The 25,275-nt window shown below is 47.2% G+C and overlaps 1 protein-coding gene across 2 annotated transcripts in view; it reads right to left on the bottom strand.

Moving 5' to 3' along the window:
• Nucleotides 1–25,275, bottom strand: part of LOC138504143 (G2/mitotic-specific cyclin-B2-like) — a 46,453-nt gene that overhangs the window by 17,948 nt on the left and 3,230 nt on the right. For both annotated transcript variants that reach the window (XM_069624381.1, XM_069624382.1), the window contains exons 2-4: nt 19,462–19,539; nt 15,954–16,058; nt 78–239 (exon numbers count right to left, since the gene is read on the bottom strand). In XM_069624381.1, the coding sequence (XP_069480482.1) occupies nt 78–239; nt 15,954–16,058; nt 19,462–19,539 (345 nt within the window). The remainder of the gene's footprint in view (nt 1–77; nt 240–15,953; nt 16,059–19,461; nt 19,540–25,275) is intronic.

Here is a 25,275-nt window from a genome sequence, read left to right on the forward strand (position 1 = left end):
GCTGACATTGCCACCATTACTTTAACTTTTTACGTCCATGACTTTGCAGGTGGCAAAGGGATGCACACAGTTCATACCTCCAACTGTCTGAGATAAAGAAAGATATCCTTCACATAGCCACAGCACTGCTGAGGGTTGTCATCCTCATCAATTTCCTCTATGTTGATCAAGGCACCAGAGAATGCTTGACACAGCTGTTCCTCATCCATGGATACATCTTTTGATGAAGTGTGGAGTACCTAGGCACAGGGCAAAAGTAGTCTTAAATCAAAGTCGACAGACATCAAATACCAATCACCAAAACCAGTCTCAGTGCACCTACACACATTAAGGGTTTGCAAATGGAGGGCAGATTGGCTGGTTTACATCTAAAATTACAGTGCAACAAGGACAAGAAATTTGTATTTAATGGCCCTGAATTTGCAGCACCAGTAAGCAAAAGGGGAGTGGGCTGATAATGCAACACATTTTGAGTCTCTGCTGAGCACAATACCTTGGTGTTAGACAACACGTGTGCTCTTGGCATTATAACCCACCTTTGGTATATGCCTGTACTATACAAGTTGGTAGTTTGAGCAGCCAGGCTTCTCTCAAGAGTGGTAAATATGAGCTGTAGCAATGAAATTTGCAAATGCAAGTAGCCAAATAATTATTCAACAGTTTTTAAATAAGCTTTCTTTAAAAAGGGTGATATACGTAACAAATATACAATAAAATACCTTTCCAGACTCAGCATACGCTTAGTGGCTACTCAAGATGCTTATGACACTTCCTACACCCAGAGATGACTATTCACAAGGACAGTAAAGGCATTTGCAGAAAGGGAAGTAAAAACGTTAGACAGATTCTCGGGGCATGCAAATCTACAATCGTCCAAAGATCCAAAGAAGTCTAGCCAAAACGCAACAGTATAATACCAATTTAACACTTTTGAGGGACTGAAAATATCAAAGTCAATACAAGAGTTTGCAGGGAGCCAGGAAAGCCAAAGTCAGTTAGGGAGCGGAGACACTTCGTAGTTAAAGCAAAGTTAAGGAGTATATGTAGAAAATCATTGTAGGGTCACAAGCTGTTACACTGGTGGAAAGCAGAGTTTAAATCTCAGTAGCCACTGCAAGTCTCAACGGAGAAGAGCAAAGCTAAAGACACTGAAGCAAGTACCCCAAGTCTGAACAGTACCTCTGGCTTGAGTGGTACAGCTGGCTTCTGTCCTGTTGCAGCAATGCAGAGCCTGGGTTCCTGAAGCCTCAGACATGGGGATAAGAGGGAGGACATCTACTCTTGCAGCAGCAATGGAGGTTGGCAGCAGCTATGGGTTCTTTTTGGATCAGCGACACTTCACTTCTTCAGCAGGCGGTAAACAGCCCCACCGCAGATCTTATCAGTTGGGCTTCCTTCACTCCTCGAGTGAGGGGACTCTAGCTTGGGTCGTCCTTTGCAATCCAGGCAAAAGCTCAGAGGCTTCAGACGTTGCACTCCAGTACGGATTTCTTGACCCCTGGCACTGTGTTCCTGCAGAAGCAAAGAAGTACAGCCAGTCATGTGGAGAGGGGGGGGGGGTGGCAGGGCATGGTCCAGTGGAGTTCGTCTCAGGGTTAGTTAGTCCCACTAACCCAAGGGAAGAACTAGTACCTCTGGAGCTTCTAAATCAGAAAAGGGGGTTTCAGCGCAGCAATTCAAGAGTCCAGGATGCAGCAAGCTTCGTTCAGTCTTAGTCCGGTTCTCTTCCCAGTGGTCAACTGCCTCTAGTCCCAAAACTCACGGTTTCTCCCATTCATGCACAGCCTAGACCGTCACTCAAACAGCAGGGGGGGGCTGTCTGGAAAGGACAGCCAACCTATCAGGACTGGATGCATTCAGGCATTCCTATAGACAAGGACAGGGAGTTGGAACCTCACTAATTTCCTGCCCTTCTAGACACACTGGAACCAGAGGCACGTTTCAGGACTGAAGCCTGCCAAAGTCAGAACAAACTAAGGGCTCAAACCTGGCTTTATGCACTTGAGTAAAACCCAAGACAGACCACATACAGAAAATGGCCACAAAAAAACGACCACAAACTACCAGGGACTTTGACCCAAGAACCATGGGTGCTATACTGCAGCGGAGGCTCCAGACTGGTAGAAAAGCCCAATGGTAGGAAAATGAAACCACTGCCACCAGCCATTTAAAGTAGGGAGGGTAACAAACAAAAAAGGTAGGTAAGGGGCTTCCGAGTAACCCCCTGTTCCCCCTGCACTCCACATAAGGTGGTGTGCTGAACCTACGACGAGGTAATTATATTTCACTTCAATATTCTTTGGAACAGTAGTGCACACAAGAAAAACATTTAAACCTTGAGAAATTTCTCTGGCACCATACAAAAAGGTAAATGCATATGTGTTTGTCATACTCCAACAAAAAATCCAAATGTCAAAAACACGTGTGGCAACAGTCTCACTCTAGGGTTATAAAAGTCCTAAAGTCCAGCAAAAGAGCTGGAGGTCTCCATCAGCACAGACATGAGAATTCTCCCTAACACTTGGTTATTCAAAGAGCAGACTAATCAGACAGCTAAAGCCTAAATATGTAGGCTGAAAGAGGGCTCCATTCCTGTAGACCAAGATAAATGTGTACTTGGACAACCTCATGCTTGGGATAGACTTGATCATAACAGGTTGCAGTCCACAAGGTCTGGCTGTGCATGCCCAGCATTTAACAGCTTGGTGTGCTGCAGGAAGACCTACACATTGCTAGACGTGGTCAGGATTATGGCCCCTGCCCAAAAAGTATCATTACCTCAGTGATTGATATTAAGGACATCATATTTATACCATCATTCAAAACAGGGTAAGCCGGTTTGCTCAACTCCCCAGTTCTCCCAACAGGAGCAAGAAGGAACTTTAAGGTAAACCATAAAACTTGGTTGGTAAGTGATACGATTGGGTATGCTTAATACCCAGACGTTTTAGCGTGGACCCGGGGAAAACTGAACCTGTGTTTGTTGTCTTGATTCCAAGGCGAGCACGTTGCCACTGCGCTATCCTCCCGAGTCAATGGTGGTAAGTGCTTCAGTGAAGGAGGATGGTATTTCAAATAATCAGTCTGGTGACAAGTGCATGTTTTTGAACATAGTTCTTCTGGTTAATTCCCAAGAACAGTTTTTTTTTTTTTTTAAATAAAGACTATTTTTATTGAAAAGGTTTCAAAAGAAAAACAAGTCCCCAAAAGACATTAAACCGAGATCAAAAACAGGATCTACCCAACAACTAAATCCCCGCGTCCTCTATCCCCCCCGCTATCCCCCCTCACCCTCCCCAAACATACGGGTCGACTAGGCCTCTGAAAATCCTCGGTGCTAGAGACTAAGCAAGGACTGGACTGAACACAAATTGCATCTATACTTTTAGGCCAAGCTAGTGGCGGAGTCTCTGCGCACACCCAAGCACATGTCCACTGGTAAGAGCATCAGCAATCTCTCCCCGGCAACATAATACATAGAACCACAAAACAGTTCATAATTTCAAAGCTTCACAGTCCGCACTGAGGATAACCACAGTCCATTACTGCAAAAAAGAGGACAGAATCATTGACAATAGCAGAGAGTTTCTTGTATTAAAAATAGCAATTAACTTGGTAAACCATTCTGTCTTGGAGGGCGCTAGAGGAATCTTCCACTTCTGAGGCAGAGCCAGTCTTCCCGCTCTCAACATGCCCCCCCCCCCCCCCCCATTACCCTCGAGAAGGAACCCCACCGCTGGGCAAGGGAGTGCCCAGGAGAACCTAGAGTGGGTGCAGGGAGGGACATGTTCCCAGGATATCTTTAATCCAGCTAATGACCGCCGCCCAGTTTGAGCGAATAACCGGGCACTCCCACCACATGTGAAATCAAGTACCTTTGTTGGAACACATCTGGTACACCATGGGGACGCTTCAACAAACATCTTGGAAAGGGCCACCGGAGGATGATGCCAAGAGTGCAAAAATTATGCTCCATAGCCGCCATATACAGCCCCCCAGGAAGCCCTGACCTAAACACCAACTGCCAAGTTCAGTCATCTAAGGACAAGCCCAACCGCTCCTCCCAAACACGTTTGAAAGACTGCCTTCCTATTAAATAAGAAATAAGCATGTTTTAGATCTTAGAAAGGGATCCCTTCCTAGACTTGCTTCTGCAAAAACCTTCTCAAACGGGGTTAAGGGGCGTGACAAGCCAGCCACCCACCGCGCCTCGGTGAGGATACCCTTTAGCCTCAATACTCAAAGACCGTGAGCGGCTTGTCCTCAAACACCTCCGCCATTTGGTCGTATTGCAAGAAGGACCCTGTTAAACAGCCAAACAGCCGAGCAGCCCTCTCCAACCCCTGATCAGAACAGGACTGCGTTTCCCAGAACCCCTTCCTGCCCAGGTCAATCGGGGGACCCCACAAGTATGACAGGGGAGAAGGCCAGGAAGAAAGCCGCCTATACTCTTTAGAGGGCTTCCAAACCGGCCACAAGAACAGGGTGCAATTTAACAGGCCCTGGAATAGAGTTCAGGTGAGCCCTCAAAAGGTCCCTAACTTTTCTTGGATGAACGAACATCTTCCACATACGTCCAGTGTGTTCATAGATCGTCCCTCAAATGCTCCAACATAACTCACAGTTGAGCCACTTTAAAATACCCTATAAAGTTCGGGAAACCAAAACCCCCAAAGGACTAGGGAAGGGTCAAGGTAGTCAAGCTTACTCTGGGTTTCTTCCCATCCCAAATGAAGGACACGAGATTGCAAAGAGGCAAAGAAGGAATCCGGCACCAGACAGAGAAGGGACAAGAAAAGATAGGAGCCGCGTGAGAATATTCATCTTAACCACCGTCATTGGCCCAAACCATGAAAGGGCGAAGGGGGCCCACCTTAAAAGATGGCCCTGGATTTTTGCCTGAAGAGGCAGGAAGTTTAGCTCAAACACCTTGCCTAGGTCTCTGGGAATGCTAACGCCCAAATATCTGGTAGATTCCTGCTCCACATGCACCCCATATCCTTTCTTCTCTCAATTTCAAGATCCACCCCCCCATTGGCATAATAGACAAATGAACCCGGAGAAAGACCCAAAAACGACAAATCAGATCCAACCGCCGTGGGAGAGCCACGCAGAGATTGGTCAGATACACTAAAATATCATTCGCAAACAAGGATAATTTAAATTAATGGTCTCCACAGTGTACCCCTGCAAGTCCGCCCCCCCCCCCCCCCGTCAGCCCTGATTGCAATGGCAAAAGGCTCCATTGCCAACGCATATAACAAAGGAGAGAGGGGACACCCCTGCCGAGTGCCCTGATAGCAAAAACCCCATGGACATGCAGCCATTAACCAACACCCTAGGTGAGGGACCATTGTACAGCGCAGCGATCCATTTACAAAAATTGTCCCCAAAGCCCATTTTCCGCAATACCCTCCCCATGTAAAGCCATTCAACACGGTCGAAGGCCTTCTCAGAGTCCAATGACAAGAGATGGAGACCTCCAAGTCTCGCTTCGATGCCTCATACATAAGCCCCATAGTCTTTCTTACATTATCCGAACCCTGGTGACCAGGGATGAATCAGACCTGGTCGCTGTGGACCAGGGAAGGAAGAAACCCAGACAGCCTATTCGCCAAAATCTTAACATCTACGTTAAGAGAAATGGGTCTATAGAACTGACATCTCTCAGGATCCTTCCCATCTTTCGGTAACACTACAATGAGAGCTGACAGAGGGGGCAGGGAACCAGAGTTTAAAGCGCCATTAAACACTGTAGCCAGAAATCCAGAAATGGGGCTACCACGGAGCAAACGTCTTATAAAACCGGACCGTGAAGCCATAGTCTCCCGGAGCTGTGCCGCTCTTTAAGGAGGCGATAGTGTCTACCACCTCCTGGTGGTAAACTGGGAGCTCCAACACGTCGACACCCTCAGCGGCGAGGGATGTGCGGGGACTCCAAAAATAGGTCCACATCAGCCCCGCCCCCAAAATATTCCGACAAGTAAAGACCCTCGTAATAATGCCCAAACTGTTATATCATCCTGCAGAACTCCCTCCCCCGTCCGACCCATAATCCGATTCACCCTCCTGCTGTTTCGAAGCTCCCTCAGGTGCCAGGCCAGGATCCTGTCCGCCCCCCCTCCTCCCATCCCCCCGCTCCATATACTGCAGTTTCAAAAATGCCAGCTTTCCCTTTGTCTGTCCCACAAGTAAGGCTGACAATTTAGCCTTAAGACTCGGAAGCTCCTCCCATTTTCCCAGAGCCATCTGAGACTTCAGCTTTCCTCCCGGCTGAATGGCAACAATTCGCTTCCCTCAACTTCAATTCCTCCCTGCCCCGCTCCCTCTTCTTGCACCCATCTCCATGAGCGAGCCCCCGATTGTGGCCTTAAATGCATCCCACACTCCCTGGACATTCACCTCCCCTGTGTCATTAAGACGGAAATATTCATTAATTGAACCCAATAGAGATTTCTTAAGCTCCTTATCTTGCAACAGCGTATCATTGCATATCCACCGAGCCCTAGCCGGCATCATCGGGGGAATCCCCAATGTGGCCCAAACTAGATCATGATCGGACCACGGGACAACCTCCACACCAAAGTTTGAAATACTATCCCGCAGAGGAGAGTCCACCAAGACAAGATCTATCCTCGAGAACGCCCTGTGTACTGCAGAGTAAAAAGTGAAGAAAGGGTCGCGGTTCCCCTCGATGGAATGCACATCCACCAAACCCAGCACCTCATTAGTCTGCCGAAATGAGTGTCAACTTCCTCTGAACCCGCTGATCAGGGCAAGGAGAAGGGGACTTCCTATCCGGCGAGAGAACCATGTTAAGATCTCAGCCCACTATCAGTGCACCCTCCGCAAAGCCCCGCAAAGCCCCGAATAGTCTTCCCCACCTTTTCCCCAAAAGAGATCCTGCGCCTCGTTGGGGCATAAAACCCTACCAGGGTAAACAACCTGCCTTTCACTGACCCCTTAACCATAATGTAGCGCCCCTCAGGGTTGGATTTATGAGCCTTTGGGACAAAAAGAGCCTTGGGGGAAACCAACACAGCAATACCGTGCTTCTTCGCCACATATGGGGAATGGAACAAATCCTGGATAGCTTTAGATCGAAGCGGTGGCTCCTTCCCCCTCACCCAGTGAGTTTCCTGGACGAAAAAGAAGTGTAGCTTAAGACAGGAGAGTTCCCTCACCACCAGGGATCGTAGGAGAATTCAACACCCGCACATTCAGGGACCCCACCAGCACCCTCTGCAAAGAATCATTCATTTGATAGGCCATAAAATGCATTCCCCACCTCTTGGAGGCCACACTTGAACGTCCGCACCCCCAGCTCACATACACCAGAAGAGACCAAAAAAGGACCCAACACCCCTCCTCAGTAACCACAGCAACCCTAAACACACCCCCACAACCATGAGAAAAGCAAACAGAACCCAGCCCCCTTTCCCACCCAAAACCATCCCAAAATCACCTGCACTATCTCACCCCCCCCTCCCCACCCCCCTCCCCCTCCGAGCACCTGGATAGACTGCGACATCTCACTGCCGCACCACCAGGCCATCAGAGATCACCTCCACCCGGGCACCTCCCACATGCGAGCAAACATTGAGCCAGGCCCCCCCCCCCATCCCCAAACTGGAAACAAGCCCCAAACACCCCTGCCTGTACTCACCACCCTCCCGACCCCATGACCTCAACATAAGCTTGGAACAAAGCAATGAACAAACAACCCAGGGGGCAGCTATGACCAAGGCAAGACCAACCAGATGGCCCCACAAATCCTTCCCCCTCCCCCACCAACCAGCACAAAAAGACTACACCAACAAAGTCAGGGAGTAGCTGCTTCAGGGATGAGGCGCCATCTTCCTGAACTTCATGTGCCCCGCACACAGCGCTGACCCACGAATTCCGATCTCCATCCAACCCCTTCCCCCTCCCTGCACCGTCCTTAGGAGGAGGGGGGGGGGGGGGGGTTGGGATATCCCAACACCTCACGCGAGACTCGCTAAATGTCAGTTTCTGAGGAGAGAGAATATCTGTAGCCATCCAGTTCAAAGGCAAGTGAAAACGGGTGTCCCCATCTATAGCGGACCCCCTTAGACTGTGCAACCACCTCGTCAGAGGTCCAGAGGCCCTGTTGAGCAAGGGTGAGCGCCAAAAGATCACAATAGATTTTTATTTAAGCGCCTTTCCAGTCGATGGGACTCTACTTGCATGCCAAGTCCAAGATCTTGGCTTTTTCAGCAGAATAGTGAAATTTCACAAGGACCGTATGGGGCTCACCCGCGCGTCCCCCAGCTCTATGGGCCCTGTCAATTGTGGGTTTGCTAGTATTTTCCCCCATCGAAAAGGGTACTCAATCGCCTTGACCCCTGTCACAATGTCCCCCTGAGACTGACCCCCCCCCACCCCAAAGTTCCAGCATACCAAAAAACCTCAGATTAGAGAGCCGTTCCCCATTTTCTAAGTCGTCCAGCTTGAGGGTGTACTTCTCCCCCCTCAAGCTCAGCCAACCTCATATCAAATTGCAGCTCAAAAAGGTCTGCCGAGGACTGGTTGGCCTCAAGTGCCTGAGTCCAGACGTTTGTTGACATCCGCTCGAAAGCCTCATATCTCCTCCAGCAGGGCTGCCATGTTGCGGCCCACTGACACAGCCTCTGAAGCCTCCAACTGGGCCCCAGCCTGCATGGCGGCCTCCTCCCCTTCACTGCCACTACTCTGATATTTTTGTAGGGCCCGTGCCTAGTCCATCTGGGGGGGCAGGGGGCACCCCAGGCAACAAAGAAAAAGAAATCCTGGGGCAGTTGTGCTAGGGTCCCCGACCTGGCCTGGAGGCCTCTCCCCTCCACCTACTCAAGTCACGCCATGAACGTGGTCTAGGCCCCTGGGACAAAGGCATATGCAGCACAGCGCACCCCCACAACATGTATCCACACCAGAGTCCAACAGCTATTCAGACCAAAAAAACTCCAGTGGGGAGGGGAGTGGGAACTACATGCACCCCCTCCCCCCCCTCAAACTCCCATCACCACCACCCGCCTCCACCAAGAGCGGCTAGCCGAGCCGACTCACCGTGCATTTATGAGAATCACAACCCAGGCTCCACTCACTGCCACAGCCCGGATCGAGTTCCTAGATCGCCTCCGCCCGCTCCAACAGGACACCACGGGGAGCCTCCCCAAACTCTAGGGGGCTCGCCGCACCCGAGCCCTCACCCAGGCTCATCGGTCCACTCCAATCTCCACAGCTCCTGAACCCCAAGGGAGCAGGGAGGCAATCACGGTTGTGGAATCCTCAGACCTGGTCCTGGCCGCAGGCACAACTCCAACCGCAATGGAGCTCTCACCCGAGCTCGAGAGGCAGCTCCAACATCTGCCTCTCCCACCTCCCGGGGGAAGGATGGGGGGCGTGCAGGGAGGCGGCTGCTGCTCCCCCCCACCGCAGGGCCAACGTCTCTAGCGCGGCGCTCCCGCTAGGGAAGACAGCAGGCCACACGCCTCAAGCACGAATACTGCTCGATCTCAGTCTTCTGAGGCCTCAGGACTCGGGACCCCACACCCAGGGTCAGCTTGCCTTCATGGGGGGGGGGGGGGGGGGGGGGGGGGCGGAGTCCAACTTCAACAGGGCTTCGGGGCTCAAATCCCAAAGTTTTAGCACCCCCGGACAGAGACCCGCCGAGAGAAGTCAGCACATCTCGGCACCCCCTGGCGGCTCCCCTGTATTAAAGTTTTAATGGATAATGAAAGTAGGATATGCAACAAGCGCATTCGAAGTTTATCTGCAAACAAATCATCCATACCATTGCCAGATTTTTGTTGCATGGAATTATGATGGGGTATACCCATAGCATGTGCTCCAGGGTCAGGAGAAGATAAGCCCATAGTGGAGCAATATAGTCAGTTGTGCAAAATCACCTAGTTAAGCAGAAAACCCATCCAGAGAAGTACAGGACAAGGTCTACGGCAGGGGGCAAAAAGTTGCAAGCTACTATACTGCACCCCATTCTTACTCGCCCAAGAGTCAAATATCACTAGCCAATGGCTAGTGGAGTGCATATTCTGCACCCTGGTCAAAGGAATTCATGGTTATCCCCAGGTCTCCAGAGTAGTGAGGACAGCATTATGCTGGACTCAATGGCTTGGAAGCTGGACAACATTAAGCCAAGAGTATGCATGTACCCAAGGTTTCCCATATGAACCTGGTACTAACGCATGGGTGTTAGTTGGGATTGGCAATCACATTACTGATCTAGGTCTTGGTCTTAACACCCCACTTGGGTTTAGTGAGCAAGAAACGCAAGGTCTCCATTCCTACAGCAGGCAACTAGGTTTCTTACATTTTGTTGGTCTGGGATAGTCTCATCTGGTCTGCCAAGGTCAGTGCCTCCCAATGGGAAAAGGGTGGCATAACACTTTCTATTTTTAAAACTGCATGTCAACATTTTATGAAACAATAGGGCGGCATTTGATCTCAGGCAATATTCAATGACGCATGAAAGGCCTCCTCAGAAGTACCCCATTTCCATAGAGCACCAGTGTGCCTTGGCATCCAAAGCTAGCCTGCTGTGGCCCACACTGTTTTTGGACTACTTGGTAGCGGATGCAGTGCCAACCCATGATGTCACCCGTCTGCAGTACTTTAGTCACTTTTTAGTTTACTAAAAAAATCTACTGGTGCAGCAATTGGATTTAGGGGAGGGAGTGAATTGCAATCTGGGCTGCATCATATGTAAATGTAGGCAGAGTTAAATGCATGCATTTGCAATGGAGGGTCACATTCCAGCAGGCTAGAGCCAACATGATTTGATACCAAGTTATTGTAGTTTAGAGAATATTTTCTGCCATAACGCCAAGACACCCTACCAAATCACTGCAATTTGAATGTGGAGGGTGCAACAACTCCAGGATCCTATGGTATATCTACAGTCACTCCTTTAGCAAGAGTTGCTTTAGATCATGCGACCAGGTCATACATTTAGATGTAATCTAGTTTCTTGGAAAGGCAGGACTGACAGGTAAATACAGACAGTATGCAGGTAAATTCTAGGTTTCCTTCCCCCAGCCGTCACCTGTGCAACCATTCGGAGTTTGGCAGCGAAGGGTTCTATTGAAAGTGTGTATAATACAGGTGAGGGGGAACAATCTTGCCTCACACCCATATATAGTGAGAAAGGGGTAATCCATTCACAACAGAATCCTTGGGAGAGCAGATGCCTAATTTCAATAGGAAATCTAAGCTTGTAGTCCAAATGCACATGGTCAAAAGCTTTGGCATAAAGGAGTTTTGACAAAGTTCCTGCCTGTAAAACTAGTTTAATCTGGCTGCACCAATGTTGGCATATACCTCCTGGATGCCAACCATTTGGCTAGCACATTCACATTGTTCGATGATATAGATAGAGCAATGCTCACACAGCGAGGGATCTTTTCCTGGTTGGGATCATACATGGATTCAGGCAGTTGTGCCTCTTCAAGGACTGCAAAACTATCAGTTTTGCACTAAAGCAAACTCTGCTGCCTTGGTAAGTGATCTTTTCCAAAATTGGGGTGGGACATCTGCGCCTAGGATGGTCTATATCTACTAACACTAAATCTATGGTTTGAGTCATACTGGTGACCCAAAATAGTTTAAGAAAAAAAGTCAAGCTAATATATATTATTTTGAAACAAGGTTGCCTTATTCTGTATGCAGCTGCAATAACACTGCTCTGTTGAAGACGTCCCTGCACGAAAGCCACAGAATTTGTTGGTCTTCATTTAATTTGGACTCCAGTGATGGGGGGTTTGTGCAAGCTGCCTGAACAATGTCTAGGTCCTTCCTTAACCGATGGAATTTATCTGGGCTGCACAAGGACGTAGGATTCAATTCTGGAGCCTATGTGCCAAGCAGATATCCAATTAGCATGTAAGAAGGCCTTGGAATCCCAGCATGGTTATCACAGCCCCCTTGAGCAATGCCATCAGCGTGTTCCAAGAACCCCAGAGCAGAAGTGTTTGTCTTTTGGGCAGTGTAATTGGTATATGGTCAGACATTGTGATTGGGGCGGGGTGGGGGGGAAGGAGATCTCTTCCAATATGGTCTAGCAGGTGATTAGTTGCAAGCCACATGCCTACATGGGAATAGCCGAGTATTATCAGTCTTCATACATCTATGCGTTTGTGGCGCTTTAGGGTCAGCCTTTGAGATTCATTTTCTTAAAGCCTCAAGTGACTACCGTTCTTAAGGATAGAGAGATACTTGCATCTCTACCAAACTTCAGTGGAGTGCCAAAAGGATACCCAGTATCCCCTATCCCCACCTCTCTCTCTGTGTTCCTGTGACTTGGCAGTGAATGTGTATTGTTTAGGTTTTGCACGGCTATGTCCATAGCCTTGGTAGTGCACAATAGGAGCACCCAAATACCAACTTGGGGGTCTCCCTTCTTTTTTTGCCATACCACTCTGGAGGGGGTCAGGGGGGGGGGGTCAATGTGTGTTTTGCCTTTGGCAGTAACCCTTGGGTTCCCCCCCCACCTAGGCTAGTGTGTCGGGGAAGGCAGGGCGTGGTCTGCCACCACCTGGTCCATCGTCTCCCGGAATGCCCGAAGCAGACCAGCTCTAACATGGGGTCTGGCTGTCCTGTTGGACAGTGAAATGCCCCTTTCTGTAAAATCCTGAGAGATTGCAGGAACTGTATAAAAGGTGATACTTCTGGAGCGAAAAGCAAGTCGACCACTGGAAGCAGAAGTAACCGAAGACAAGAGACCTGCAGATCCTTTACAACACTGAAGTGATCACAGCCATCCTGGGCCCATTTTCTGTGCGACAGGAGCTCTGAAGAGGACTCCTTCCCTTTAGCTGGTCTCAAGCCCAAATTTGAATCTCCTGTGGTCCTAGGCAGTTCGAGCTGCAGAACCCCAATACCAGGAGACCTGCTGCCTATGTCAAGTGCATAGTCATGGAAAGGCCAAATCCATCCAAATAGGACCCTCTAAAGATCCAATCCAACTGACCCACTCATAGCGTGGGACTGCAGGAAGCAAAGATTGACTGGGCAATCAGTGACTGGGTGATCAGTGTCCTTGGCTGGTGCTGCAAAAAAAAGGTGCCAAAACCACAGTGAACCAAGATGTTGCTGAAAGTCATGCCCCCAGGTCGTCCCGCAAGACTGCTGCTGAGATCCCATCCATTGTACTGCCTTCAGTCAGACCAAGGAATCCTGAGGTTGGGTCCAGAGGTGCAACATAGCAGAGCAAGCAGCACAACCATTTTCCTCTAACCTAAGGTATTGTGAGGAAAGGTATTGTTTACCCGATTCTGAGAAGTGGCTCCAGAGTGTTAGTGCACGTAGAGGTGCCCAGGGTAAACCCCCCCCCCCACCCCTTACCTCCCGACTCAAGCCACTGCTTGTGTCCCTTCATAGAGTCCTTCTACGGGTATCCCTTGTTAGTGCTGCTTGACAAGAAGTCGAGTCCCCTCTGAAGGGACTTTAGCTAGGGTTGCGTTTTGGAACATAAGACTTACTGGGCAAAGAAAGCCTCTACAACATTCAACCAAGCTAATCTTACACTAACCATTCTGCTCATTTAACTACCTACTATGTTTACAGAGTAAATGCATTACTGTATGAACTGCTAAAACCTGCAGGTGCGTATAATATTGTAATACGATGGTCGGTTCCCTTTCCAATGTTGCTACAAATGTAGCAGTGAACACACAAAAGTGCATGTCTAGGTTCAGTGTACTTACCTACAGCTCACATCATCTTAAGATAAGCCTGACTGCTCTGCCACACCAAGGTCCTGAGTTAGTACATACCAATAATAACAGTTACGGGGAATCTACAACCCACTGGGATACAGCACTACCACCAGTAGGGCTTTTCCTAACACTGAGCACCTCAACATCCGTGCCACAAGCACGCCAGTTACCTCAAGGGTGGTTTCTCCTTTTTCAGAGTTGCTGCTTGCAGTGTAGCTAGAGGGTCACTTCATCAGGGTCATGGGTAATTGGGCAGGTCCATGTCATTCACCTGCTGTCTTATCTTTTCAGGTGTTTATGAGCAGAGATGTGACGCAAAGTTTAGCCTGGGACGTGCAAATGTCAACCTGGGTATTAAGGCTGGGACTGGTTTCCTGCAGGCTAGAGTCCACGGCAAACTGCAGAGAAGTACAGGGCGAGCAAGCTGTCGTAGTGCATGCAAGTGGGGAATACGTGTGTGACAAAGGGGGGCCTCCAAGGTCCACCTGGCCTCCATTCCTGCACCGACTCACAGCCCGCTTCTCTCTCCAGCCCATATCACCTGTAGCTGGCCTCACCTCTTCCAGATCACCTTCCATTCAGCAGCTGTCATGCAACTGATACCACACCAGTCACCCCCGTGAGTTGAGCACACTATCCTAGAGCACCAATGCAAGGATGCCACCAGGGCAAAACAGTTGGGGTCCATCCATGCGTGGATATTGTTAAGCTTAATTTCTAGACTCTGGCCTGGCGGACAGATGTCAGGAGGCCCCCCTAGTTGTAGTCAGCAGGGCAACAACTCAGGGTAAGCATGGAGAATGACTAAATCTTCATCTCAGGAGTGAGTGGGATCCACAAAGTATTTAGTAACACTGATAAATTGAAATCAAGCAGGAAAAATACCAACAGTCAAGTTGACAAACAAATTTAAAAGGACAGTGTTACAAGTAAGACCATTTTCTCTAGAACAAAAAAGTACTGAATAAACCACATTTTTTCTACAGGTTTATTTCAGGGGAGACGGGGGCAGTTGTATCACATACTCTCCCCTCTGACTTACCATGTGATTGAGGCAGGTCGACTGGAGTCCATGGAGGTAGGTTTTCCTGCCCATGGATACACTAGAAGACGGCCAGGATCTACAAATGCAATGTGGATTCTGGCCGGGTCCAGCCAAGTGTAATCCTTTGACAAAGACATGCAGCAGGCACCAATGCAGGCCTCTTCAGGACATTAGACAGGAATGTTGGTGCCATCGACAGACATCACACATGGTTGACAGCATGCATCTCCAGTCATGGTCGAAGACAGACCTTCCAAGAAAAGATCCCTGATGTTGGAAAGCAGACAGGAAATAGACATAGCATGAACTGGCGACCAACAAAGTTCCAGATGAAAAAAAAGACCTGCAGTTCTCTTGAGGTAGCCCAAATGAGCTGGTCGGTCCACCGGGTGGAAAAGGTTGCAAAAGGTTCCTACAGCTGCATAGAGAAGGCATCCAGACTGGTTGGTCCCACCATGCCAAGGGTCAACAGCACCACAGATGTCCTTCTCAGATCAGTTAGTCCAGCAGGGCTTCACCAGGCCAAATTCAGGAAGGTTCACCGGAAAGTGAGGTATCTTCAGTTCTCTGCTCTTCTACATGGGATGCTGGCGTCCAAGGCTGATCTGAAGAAATAGTTGCAGGAATCCTGGCTAGAAGCAAGTCCAAGAATCGAATCTGCACTACGCAAACAATCAGAATCAGTGGTCCAATCAGGGGCCACTGGATTTAACTCGTGCATGTACTCCAGACACTGGCACCACAGATGTGGAGTGGGACCAGACAGTCCCACCCACTTCCACACATGGCATACACTAGGCCGCTAAGACAGCAGCTTTCCTGGGCAAACTTGACCACGTAGCATTTCCTGACCCGAGAAATCAGGACGGCTGCGAAGAAACAATACGGCCAAAGTAGTAACAGCCATTTTAGGGCACTAGCAAGGTCATTTTATTGGATTTAATCTCTCATTTGGAAAGCGCCTAAGCCCACAGGAATCAGGGCTTAGAGGGTTAGTAGCCAGACAGGGTGAACACGAGTTTGCAAACTAACAAAAACATTTTTACTGTAATTTTAAAGTAACTGCAAAAGTATCCCACAGGGAAGCAGTTTTTTTTGTAAAATACTACAGTTTGGTCTTCACATGAACAGGTTTGTGTTCTGGAAAATTGCCAGCAATTAAAAACCCAGCTTACCGTTTGAAGTGGCTCCTGCACGGTTTTTGGCAGAGCAGGTTTTGTTCTCACAGATACAGAAGGTTTGCAGGCAACTGGCTGTGCTTTAACTGGTACTTTTAAATGCTAGAAAATATAAATGGTACAATTATTCTGTGTACATTTGTTACTTTGACGAAAACCGCGCAAAGATCAAGAGTTAATAAAAGTGTATACCTTTACGAGTAGTAACAGGGTCTGAACAAACATTTGAACAGAAAGGAACCCTACCCCCACACTCACTTTGTTGTATTGAAAATGCTACTGGAGATTGGGTCTAGTTGGACTCTAGAAAGTTGGGTACTGAAATAGTTTGTCTATTCAGGTTATACGAACAGAGGTAGGGTTTGACGTCACTAAACAGGGACTATGGTTGAGTGCATTTCATTCAATATTTGCAGAGCAAAATACCTTATTTGGGCAGACAACAGGAAACTGCTTTTAACATTTTTTAAAAAATGATCGATGCAATTGTCCACAAATAAAGCCTGGAGCACAAGATTTTAACAGCATTTTATTGCGGGTAATTCTTTTAACCTTATTGCATGAATATGTGAGGTACTGTTCGGAAAACCCAACATGTCACCCGTGTACAACAATGTCATGGCAACGGTAATGAAAGAGGGATTGTGGTGGAGTCAAAAGAGCAGCATTTATCGTTCATTGAAGGTTAACGATAACATTTAGACGGTATACAGTGTTACATCACGAAAAATTTAGTTTTAGGTAACACAAATAACAGGGGGGAAAAACATTAGTAAGTATGTGAGGGGTTGGGGGTAAGGAAAGCTGGTGGCCCCACCAAACAAAAAGCGAAATTCTCATTATTGCGTTAGGATCCCGTTTAGACCGTAATCAAAGTAGAATAACCTATAAAATGTTTATATGCTTTTGTTGGCTGAAGCAATATCACCAACTGAATTATTCTTGGCTCGCTTTATGGCACGGTTAAGTAGATTATCGCAATTCTAGTAGAGAAAAGGTATGTATATTATAAAGGATTTACAAAATTGTATGGCTTTGCTGTGATAAACCACCAAACTTCCAAGAGTGTTCTGGTTAACAGGGTATCCCAGCAAGAACACATCGGTTGCTATTGTGGACACAGCAGCACCATTACTTCGGGTTCGGTAAACTGTTGCGAGAGGTCCAGGAACATTTATCATTGCTTTAATTGAATCCGAAGTGTTAGACCAAAAAGGGACTCGCTGCAGCAGCAGGCCTCGTGGGTCAGTACTCTCCATTACCAAGTATGGATGTGCACTAGTCATACTTACGAACCTCGGTTTGAAGATTTGCAACTTCACCTATACCATACCAATGCGGCTGAAGACTGACATGGCACAACAGTTTATTTCATCAAACATTATAATTACTACAGTCGCCCTCCTCACGGCAGACTTCTGTGAAAAGGGGGGGGGGGTGGCAGCTAGATGGGACAGAAAGTAGACAATTCGATCACCATATGCCATTGTGCCCTCCACCACTACATATGTGCAGTATTTGGCCATAACCCAGCTTGGGGGCTTTTATTCCAGAATGAAAGAAAAGGAAACTACTGCCTCACTTGGCCACAAGAGGATCTCAGCCTAGCATGCGCCTCGGCAGACCAAGAATCTAGGTGCCATTGGACCTTACACCAGTTCTATCAAGAATGGGAGCGGTAATGTGGCAATATTGCCAAATAAAGAGTGCAAGGCTTAGGGCACCACCATGTATAGGGTGGCAAGCATCTTCCATGACACCTGATCAGCGCGAGGTGCTTCCTACTGCTTAATTTCAATCTAGTGTGCACAAGACTCACTGTTGCAATGAGGTTCTATTGCTACTCAAGTGTATATTAACGAACTGATGCTTACATTAGCGAGCAAGTGGCAAAAGGTTACTCCTTTGAGTTGCTGTCCCCCCTCTATGCCCCCCCAAATTTGTATTAAAAAAATACTCCATTGGTATGAAACCAGTTGTACCAAACAAGTACTCTTGAAAAACGTGAGTCCATGGATTACTGGCCCTTTGGGTTTCATAGGCTTCTTCTGAAGTGGGTAACCAAGTAGGGTTAAATGGAGTTTTGCATGCATCGGCACAACATCCCACCTTCAGAGAAGTTTTGGTTCAGACAATGGCAAATGTGATCTGCCTCCACACACTTTCTGGTGGCTTCCAGAAGGAGTGGAAGGATCATGGTTTTAGCCATAACTGCATAATTATTGTAATGTATCCCAAGAACTATGAATTGTAATCCAAGAATCACAAGGCCCCTCAATGGCACAGGTAGTATAGCCGAGCGTCGCTCGTCTTGGAAGCAAGACGCAGAGCAACACAGGTGCACAGCCTGGGACTATGCTTAGAAACAATGATTTATCAAAATAATTGTACTTTTTGGATACTGGCGTTTCCAATGGCCACATTACTCCTACAGATTGATATTCTTATGCAACATCGCATGCCATGCATCTGGCACAGGAAACGTCAAACGCCATTTAGAGTGTGCACACACAATGATACTTGTTGGCTTGATCTTCGAGACCAAATCCGGATGTACGAATAATCCTTGGCAATTACAATTGTGCAGGGATAATGTGCTTAATACCAACAAGTGGTTTCCAAGAACGGGATCAGGATTCGAACTAGTGGTGTGCTGTGTTGCCTTGCTTCCAAAAAAACATGTTGCGCTCCCCGAGCTATCCTTCCTCCCCAGTACCACTTACAGCAGTGTGAAAGAACCGAGGTCATTCATTGATACCTAGGCCTTCATCAAATCAGGCTCCGGAGCCTGTACAAGAAGTCAGATTGACATTGGTAATGGACCTACTATAGGATTTAAACACAATGGAGGATTGTAGACCCTGTCAAATGACGACTGTTAAAGCCATCAAGAACAGCTACCAAGGCTTTCATGGCTTTGAAGACTACCCAAGAACGACACTTCCAGGACGTCGTCTTCTTCCTGTCTAGAAGCCCAACAGGTACATTCAGCACACTGTGTTGAGGTTTACTGGAGCCTGCTCAAGTGAAAATAAAACCTCATCTGGGGGTGGGAGGCACAAAGGGCCACATGCCTCTGCTCAGCAGTAATCGAAGACTTTTCTTTATAAAGAGCTTGGAAGGGGGGCAGCATTCAGCTCCGACATGACAAATTACTACAGGCGGATGGCTCCTACAGGATTTTGCCCATCACTTGCAAAAACCATTCCAATTCATGATAGGTCCCTCAAAATCCTGCAGTCCATATACCACCAGTATTTGCTGTTTTTTTGGACTTCATGATGCTTACCGTTAGGCCCTCATCCACCCCAAACACATAACGTGCCTTAGTTTTATAGTTGCAAGTACCAATTACTCCCACTAATTGCAAAGTGATAACATGTCCACCAGAAAGACTACCCAAAGAATGCAAAATATATATATTTTACACATCCCACCCCTTACCCCGTAAAAATGAGTTGAAAAGGTACACCCCAATGTCACATACTAGCCGCATTCACTTTACCTTTGATTGCTGGGCCACAGCAACTGCTTTATTGCCAAGCTCTCCCAGGGCTGCTCTTCTGGCAGGGGGCTTGTTTACCTTGGCAGCAACATAAAAATAAAAACAATGGTTCAGGTTTGGTCATATGATAAATGAAACATTCAAGTCAAGTGGCTTACAAGGAGACGCATGGTAAAGTCAAGCAATTGGCCATACTAGCATCCAGTTACTTCCAATATTACGGGACAGGATAGTAGTGTTGCACACTAGTTTATGCTGGATTACATTAACAAGTACATTTGGAAGCATAGCAGTTTTGCTGCAACTGGAACAGAAAACTAAACAGGGTCAGTTTAAAGGTTAGGCACTTGAAAAGACCAAATAACAGAACTGCCAACATGTTATTTAATCTACTCACTGGTACCAATTCTAGAGTTTAAAAAACCAAAACAATTTAATGGACATGGACAGCGTTACAAAAGGGCTGTTGTGACCAACACAAAGCAATAACCACAAATGCTACATGCATCCAGATCAACATAAGTGGTTGTTTAGTACATTTGCTTGGGGAGGAAAACCCATGGAGCATGGGTTTTTAGTGACATTAGGGCAGGTGGAAGGCTCGAGGCAGGTGTGAACCCATAACTGATATGGTAAAGGCTAGAAGCAGCAGTTTCCTATGAACTGCCATGCAATATGGTGTTCGAAAGAGGTAGCTAGGTTGTGGAATTTGTACTGCATCGCAATGCCATTTGCAAAGTCTTCAGACACTATCAGATCTGGAAGAGCGTGGATGGTTTGGTTAGCTGACAGGGAAAGGCAAGACACTGCTTCTGGGCCGAGATTGCAAATACCCCAAGGTATTCATGGTTTTAGGTGTGAATTGTAGGAAGCAAAAGTGTGCCCGGGGAAGGCAGCCTTGGGCATGCATTGGCCAGCAGCAGAGTAAGTTAGTGGTGTACGTTTGGAATGTTAGTGTGGTCTCTTAGAAGGCATGTTCAAGTCAGTTGTTTCCATTTGGGTGTGGTAAGGGGGTAAAATGTAGGGTAGTCAAAAGTGGGGGTGTTCCTTGGGTTGATATAGGATTTTCAAATTATCGGTCTTGCAGAGTTGCATTATGGAGGGAGGTGTTCATGACCATGTCCTGTGTTGAGGTTTGAATTTTCATGAGACGGAAGGTGGTTTTAGGATTTTTGCAGCACTCATGCAAAGTCGTCCAGTTTGCCAAATGCCATGTGTTTTAGGCAGAAAGTCGGTGGGCAAGTATGCAGTTGTCAAAATGAGGTGAAACATTGCCCTGCAAATAGAACGTCAAGGATTAGGGTACAGAAGGAATACAATTCTAGCTCTTTAGGATCGAATGCTAACAGGGAACAAGTCATGGTGACTAGTTTAGGCAGGGATGCACAAGCAACAGATGTTAGGAGACTAGCTCACGAGAACCACCATCTTCCTAGTGCGGGTTATCAAAAAAGCTACATAGAGTTCCATTTGTTCAGTAGTTCACTTGACAGGTATCCAGTTGGGTCGTGTCCCATGCAATTCAAAACCATTATGCGTTGCAAAATTAATATGGTCTGAAGTGTTTACTCCAACAGTTGTATGCTGGAATGTTTCCAAGTGCAGCATTAAAGCATCTTGAGGCTTCCTCTTAAACAGATAACCTGGTACTACCAGCAATTGAAAAGACTTAAATAATGCTTTAAAACAAATGTTGCCAATAGCCTGTACAATCAGATTCACATCATTAAAATGATAAAGAAACTGAAGCCACTCAGCGAACCCAAGCGAACATTCAGATTAATTATTAAGGACAGGGTCATAAATAAATGTAATGGGGATTTTAAAACAGAGTGTTCAGACAGATTACGCTAAGGATTTACACCCGATTTAATTTGGCCCAAATCTTTAACCATCAGATTATAAATAGTGTCCTTTTACTTGCAGCTCAGGGCAGAACAGAATTAGATGTAGTTTCTGTTTGGGTGTTGCACAGTCTGCATTGATCATCTCTTGGTTCCGCACCATTGCTGCATAAAGTAACCTTTGTGTGTAGTAGATTCAGGTTGAAGAACAAGTCTCTGAACTTTGCACTTGGAAAACTGTACTGTGGAGTAACGAGGGGAGGTTATTTGAAAGCATGTGCACTACTCATTCTATTGCGCTCCAGTCAACAGCGCAAAGTGATTTCTTCACTAGTGTTGGATTTCTGCAGAGAAATCTTGACAAACCAAAATTTAAGTATACCAGAAAAAAGGAAATGACTATTGCGCAGTGCCACAATAATTCATGCAAACACCGATTATAATTTTCCTCAGTAAATCCTAATATTTATTAATTAGTTTCACATTCCTTGGTAGTGTATTCTGATTGCCTTTAGGGAGACACGTGTTTCGGCAAATTCTATGCCTTTTTTAAATCAGGGCCAGTCATGGTTTCATTTTCAATGGCTTTAGTAATGTGGTTCGCATACAAATAACGTGTTAGATTCCACTTGTAGGTTCATGTGAACGAAACCATGACCGGCCCTGATTGAAAATAACAGAATTTGCCGAAACACGTGTCTCACTAAGGGCAATCAGAATACACTACCAAGGAATGTGATAACTTGCCTAATAAATAGGATTTACTGAGGAAAATTATAATCAGTGTTTGCATGAATTATTGTGGCACAATAAGTGGAGGTTTTCTTTTTTCCGGTATACTTAGTACGAAGCAAGGGGTATTCTGCGTACCTTCACAAGCATGCAACACCTCCACAGGCGCAGGGGATATGCAAATAAGCTAAATTTAATAAGGTCTCTACATCCATCAAGCCGCAGGTTCACTGCCAGTCAGATATTGGTTTAAAAGAATTTTGAATGGCACTGGACAATCAGCGATGTCTTCTGAAGAGAAGCAGTGATTTCCAGACCACTCACGTGAAGGTGACAGGAGGCCAACTTCATGTCTTATGACATAAATCTGGACTGTTCAGGAGGCACAGCATCTTTCTCCAAAGTGTCCCTCAATTCTTTCCCATGGTAAGCTCAGGCATGCTTCTGCAGCATGTAAGGCTGGGGTCACCATTTGATTTTCTCTCTAATTTTGTAAAAGCTAGAACTTGCTCTCGCAGGCACTTGCAAGTCTCATAGCGCCCAAGTATTTTATTGAGCGCACGGGCTTAATAATTCTGTTCCCGCTTACAATCCAACTTTGTGGTCTCGTTTTAGCTCTCCCGTCCTAGAATCATAATTAGTTTAATTTAACCCACTTTTTGCCCCTTGACAATAGAGTAAAGGGCTTCCACACAAGGTTACTGGTAAAGCAGGGTTCAAAATTGCTGGGAGCTATTCGTTCCTGCTTCCAGCTGAGGAGAGCATATAGCTGAAAACCAGCAGCTGATTTCGGCTTCCTAGGCCTTCTGGTGCCTTAACATACAATGCAATATAACAGTGTTGGTTAACAAAGAATTAGGTCACATCTAGTACACATACCTAATGTGCAAGACGTTAGCTTGCCTCTCGTGCAGGGCTATGCAAATCTCTTCTACAGACTTGCTTCTGGATCCCCAGTGGTAGCTCCTGCCTTGATGCCGGACACCCAGGAGCTTGTGTTAGCTCCCGATTTCGAACCCCATAAGGACTTCAGGTAGCCAAAAACCTTACACTGCCTCCAAACCACCAAGACTGAGGCAGCAACACTGGAACTAGGAGACCTCTGCTAAATTAATGTCCCGGGATGATAGCTCAGCGGCAATGTGCTCGCCTTGGAAACAAGACGACATTAAGCAACACAGGTTTGATCCCCGGGTCTGCACTTAGAAACCTCTGGTTATTAAGCCCGTTTAAATATGCAACCAAGACATTCCCGAAACAGCACCTCAATGCCCCCGGGCTGTGCGAGTGCTTTAAAAATGCAAATAATGCAGATTCTAGGCTAGGAAACAATTGGCTAAGAGCTCCAACCTTAAATGCTACATGTCATGCTCCTTCATATGCCGCCAACTGCGCGAAGAACCTTATATCCAAACATCTCTGGGGCAACCCAACAGCTGAATTGTTGAAAATCTGCAAGGAACTTGCCAATCCTATTGCATTTCTCTGCTGCTTTCCTTGACCCACTGCACTGGCTTCTTTTTACTAAAACTCACCACTCCCTTCTCCGTCACCTTCTCTCAGGTCTCCCTTGCCACCCCCTGCTTTTCCCTCCTACTCTCCCAGATCACCTGATGAGGGCACTAGACAAGTGCGCTCTATTAAAGTCTCATCCAAGCAGGTGCTCCACCTGCTCAGCCAGAACTATCAAGGACAACATTGCCTTCCTTGCTCCAGCCTTGGCCATTACTGCAATCCCTCCTCTGCTAACGCCTCCTTCCCGCTACTCAAGCACTCCCTTGTGCACCCCCTCAAAAACCCTCATGCCGACCCCTCCTGTCAAGCCAACTACTGCTTTATCTCCATAACCGCCTTCCTGGGCAAACCTTGGAGAAGCCGGCCATCTCCCAGTTTATCCACCACACTGAATACATTGGTTCGCTCCACGACCACCAGTTTACAGTGGAATCTGAAGAATGCCAGGTGTTTGTAGCGCAGGGGCTAATGGATAAAACTGCTCAACGACCTATAGCTGATTCGAACGTCCTATAGCTGATTCGAACAGCTGCTGCGCCAAAGTGGAACAGTTAGGCTCCTCAAACCTAGTACAACACAATAGCAGACAGGTATAAGTTCCACCCTTTTGGTGCGCTGCTGTATGTACAAAATTCAAAACAAAGTCCTGATTGTTAGGCAGTGATTTTGTGAATAAATGCGCTGACCAAAGTCCAATCAAGTTTTTCAAGCAAGACAAATGAGATACTTGGCATCTGGGATTCAAGTGGTCAAATGGCCATTGGACTTCGCGTGCAGCACACACAGGCAACTATTGCCATTGGGACTCGTCCACAGTATCCAGAACGACTATTACGTCAGATACAAACAGCTCCGGCCATTTGGCAACGTACATCCAGCCAACAACAAGACTCACTTTCAGGAATCCTGGCTGCCAATGTGCATTTCTGCGCGCAGCATCTTACTCAGACCACTGAAATCCCAGACCGCAAGTATCTCATTTGTCTTGCCTTGAGAAAGACCTAGGTACAAGTCGAAACACTTGTCGGCAGACTATCGCTTTGAGCACACTTATTCAAAAACAGAATACAAGGTTTTAATGGAAAAACTTGATTTGACTTGTCAGCGCATTTATTCACAAAATCAATGCCTAACCAGGACTTTTTTGAATTTTGTACATACAGCAGCGCACCAAAAGGGTGGAACTTATACTTGTCTGCTAGCTTCAGAGTAGCCAGAGGCATTGAAAAGGCACTCCTGGACACCCATGAAGACTTGCTCTCCGATGTCAATTCCAACTCTCCTGTACCTTATCTCTGCCTTTTTATGCCACCCTTTGATATGGTCAAACATGCCACCCTTATAAATTAGTTCTGGACGGGTTGACCTCCCTCTGACTGACCTTCCCAGGTTCAACTGGGCCCTTTTCTCTCCTCCATCACTCTCCACTTGTGGCATTTCTCAGGGCTCCATCCTCTCGCTGTGGCTCTTCAATCTCTACCTTGCCCCTCAAGCCCATTTGATATCCGCCTTCTCCCAGCTTCCAGTGTTATACAGACAACACTCAGCTCTCACCCAAGCTTCCCTCCACTTACTATCATTTCCGACTGATATCAGGCATGGCACACTGCTAATGAGCTCTGCCTTAATGCCAGAAAGGCGAGATGCTTATCATTAGGACCCAAGCTGCCTCCTACTCTGGCCGCCCTCCAGGTGCCCCCTACCCTGTGGTGGGACAATGATC

Source organism: Ambystoma mexicanum, chromosome 11 (genome assembly GCF_040938575.1).
Source record: "Ambystoma mexicanum isolate Mex_15411 chromosome 11, UKY_AmexF1_1, whole genome shotgun sequence".
NCBI classification, from domain to species: Eukaryota; Metazoa; Chordata; class Amphibia; order Caudata; family Ambystomatidae; genus Ambystoma; species Ambystoma mexicanum.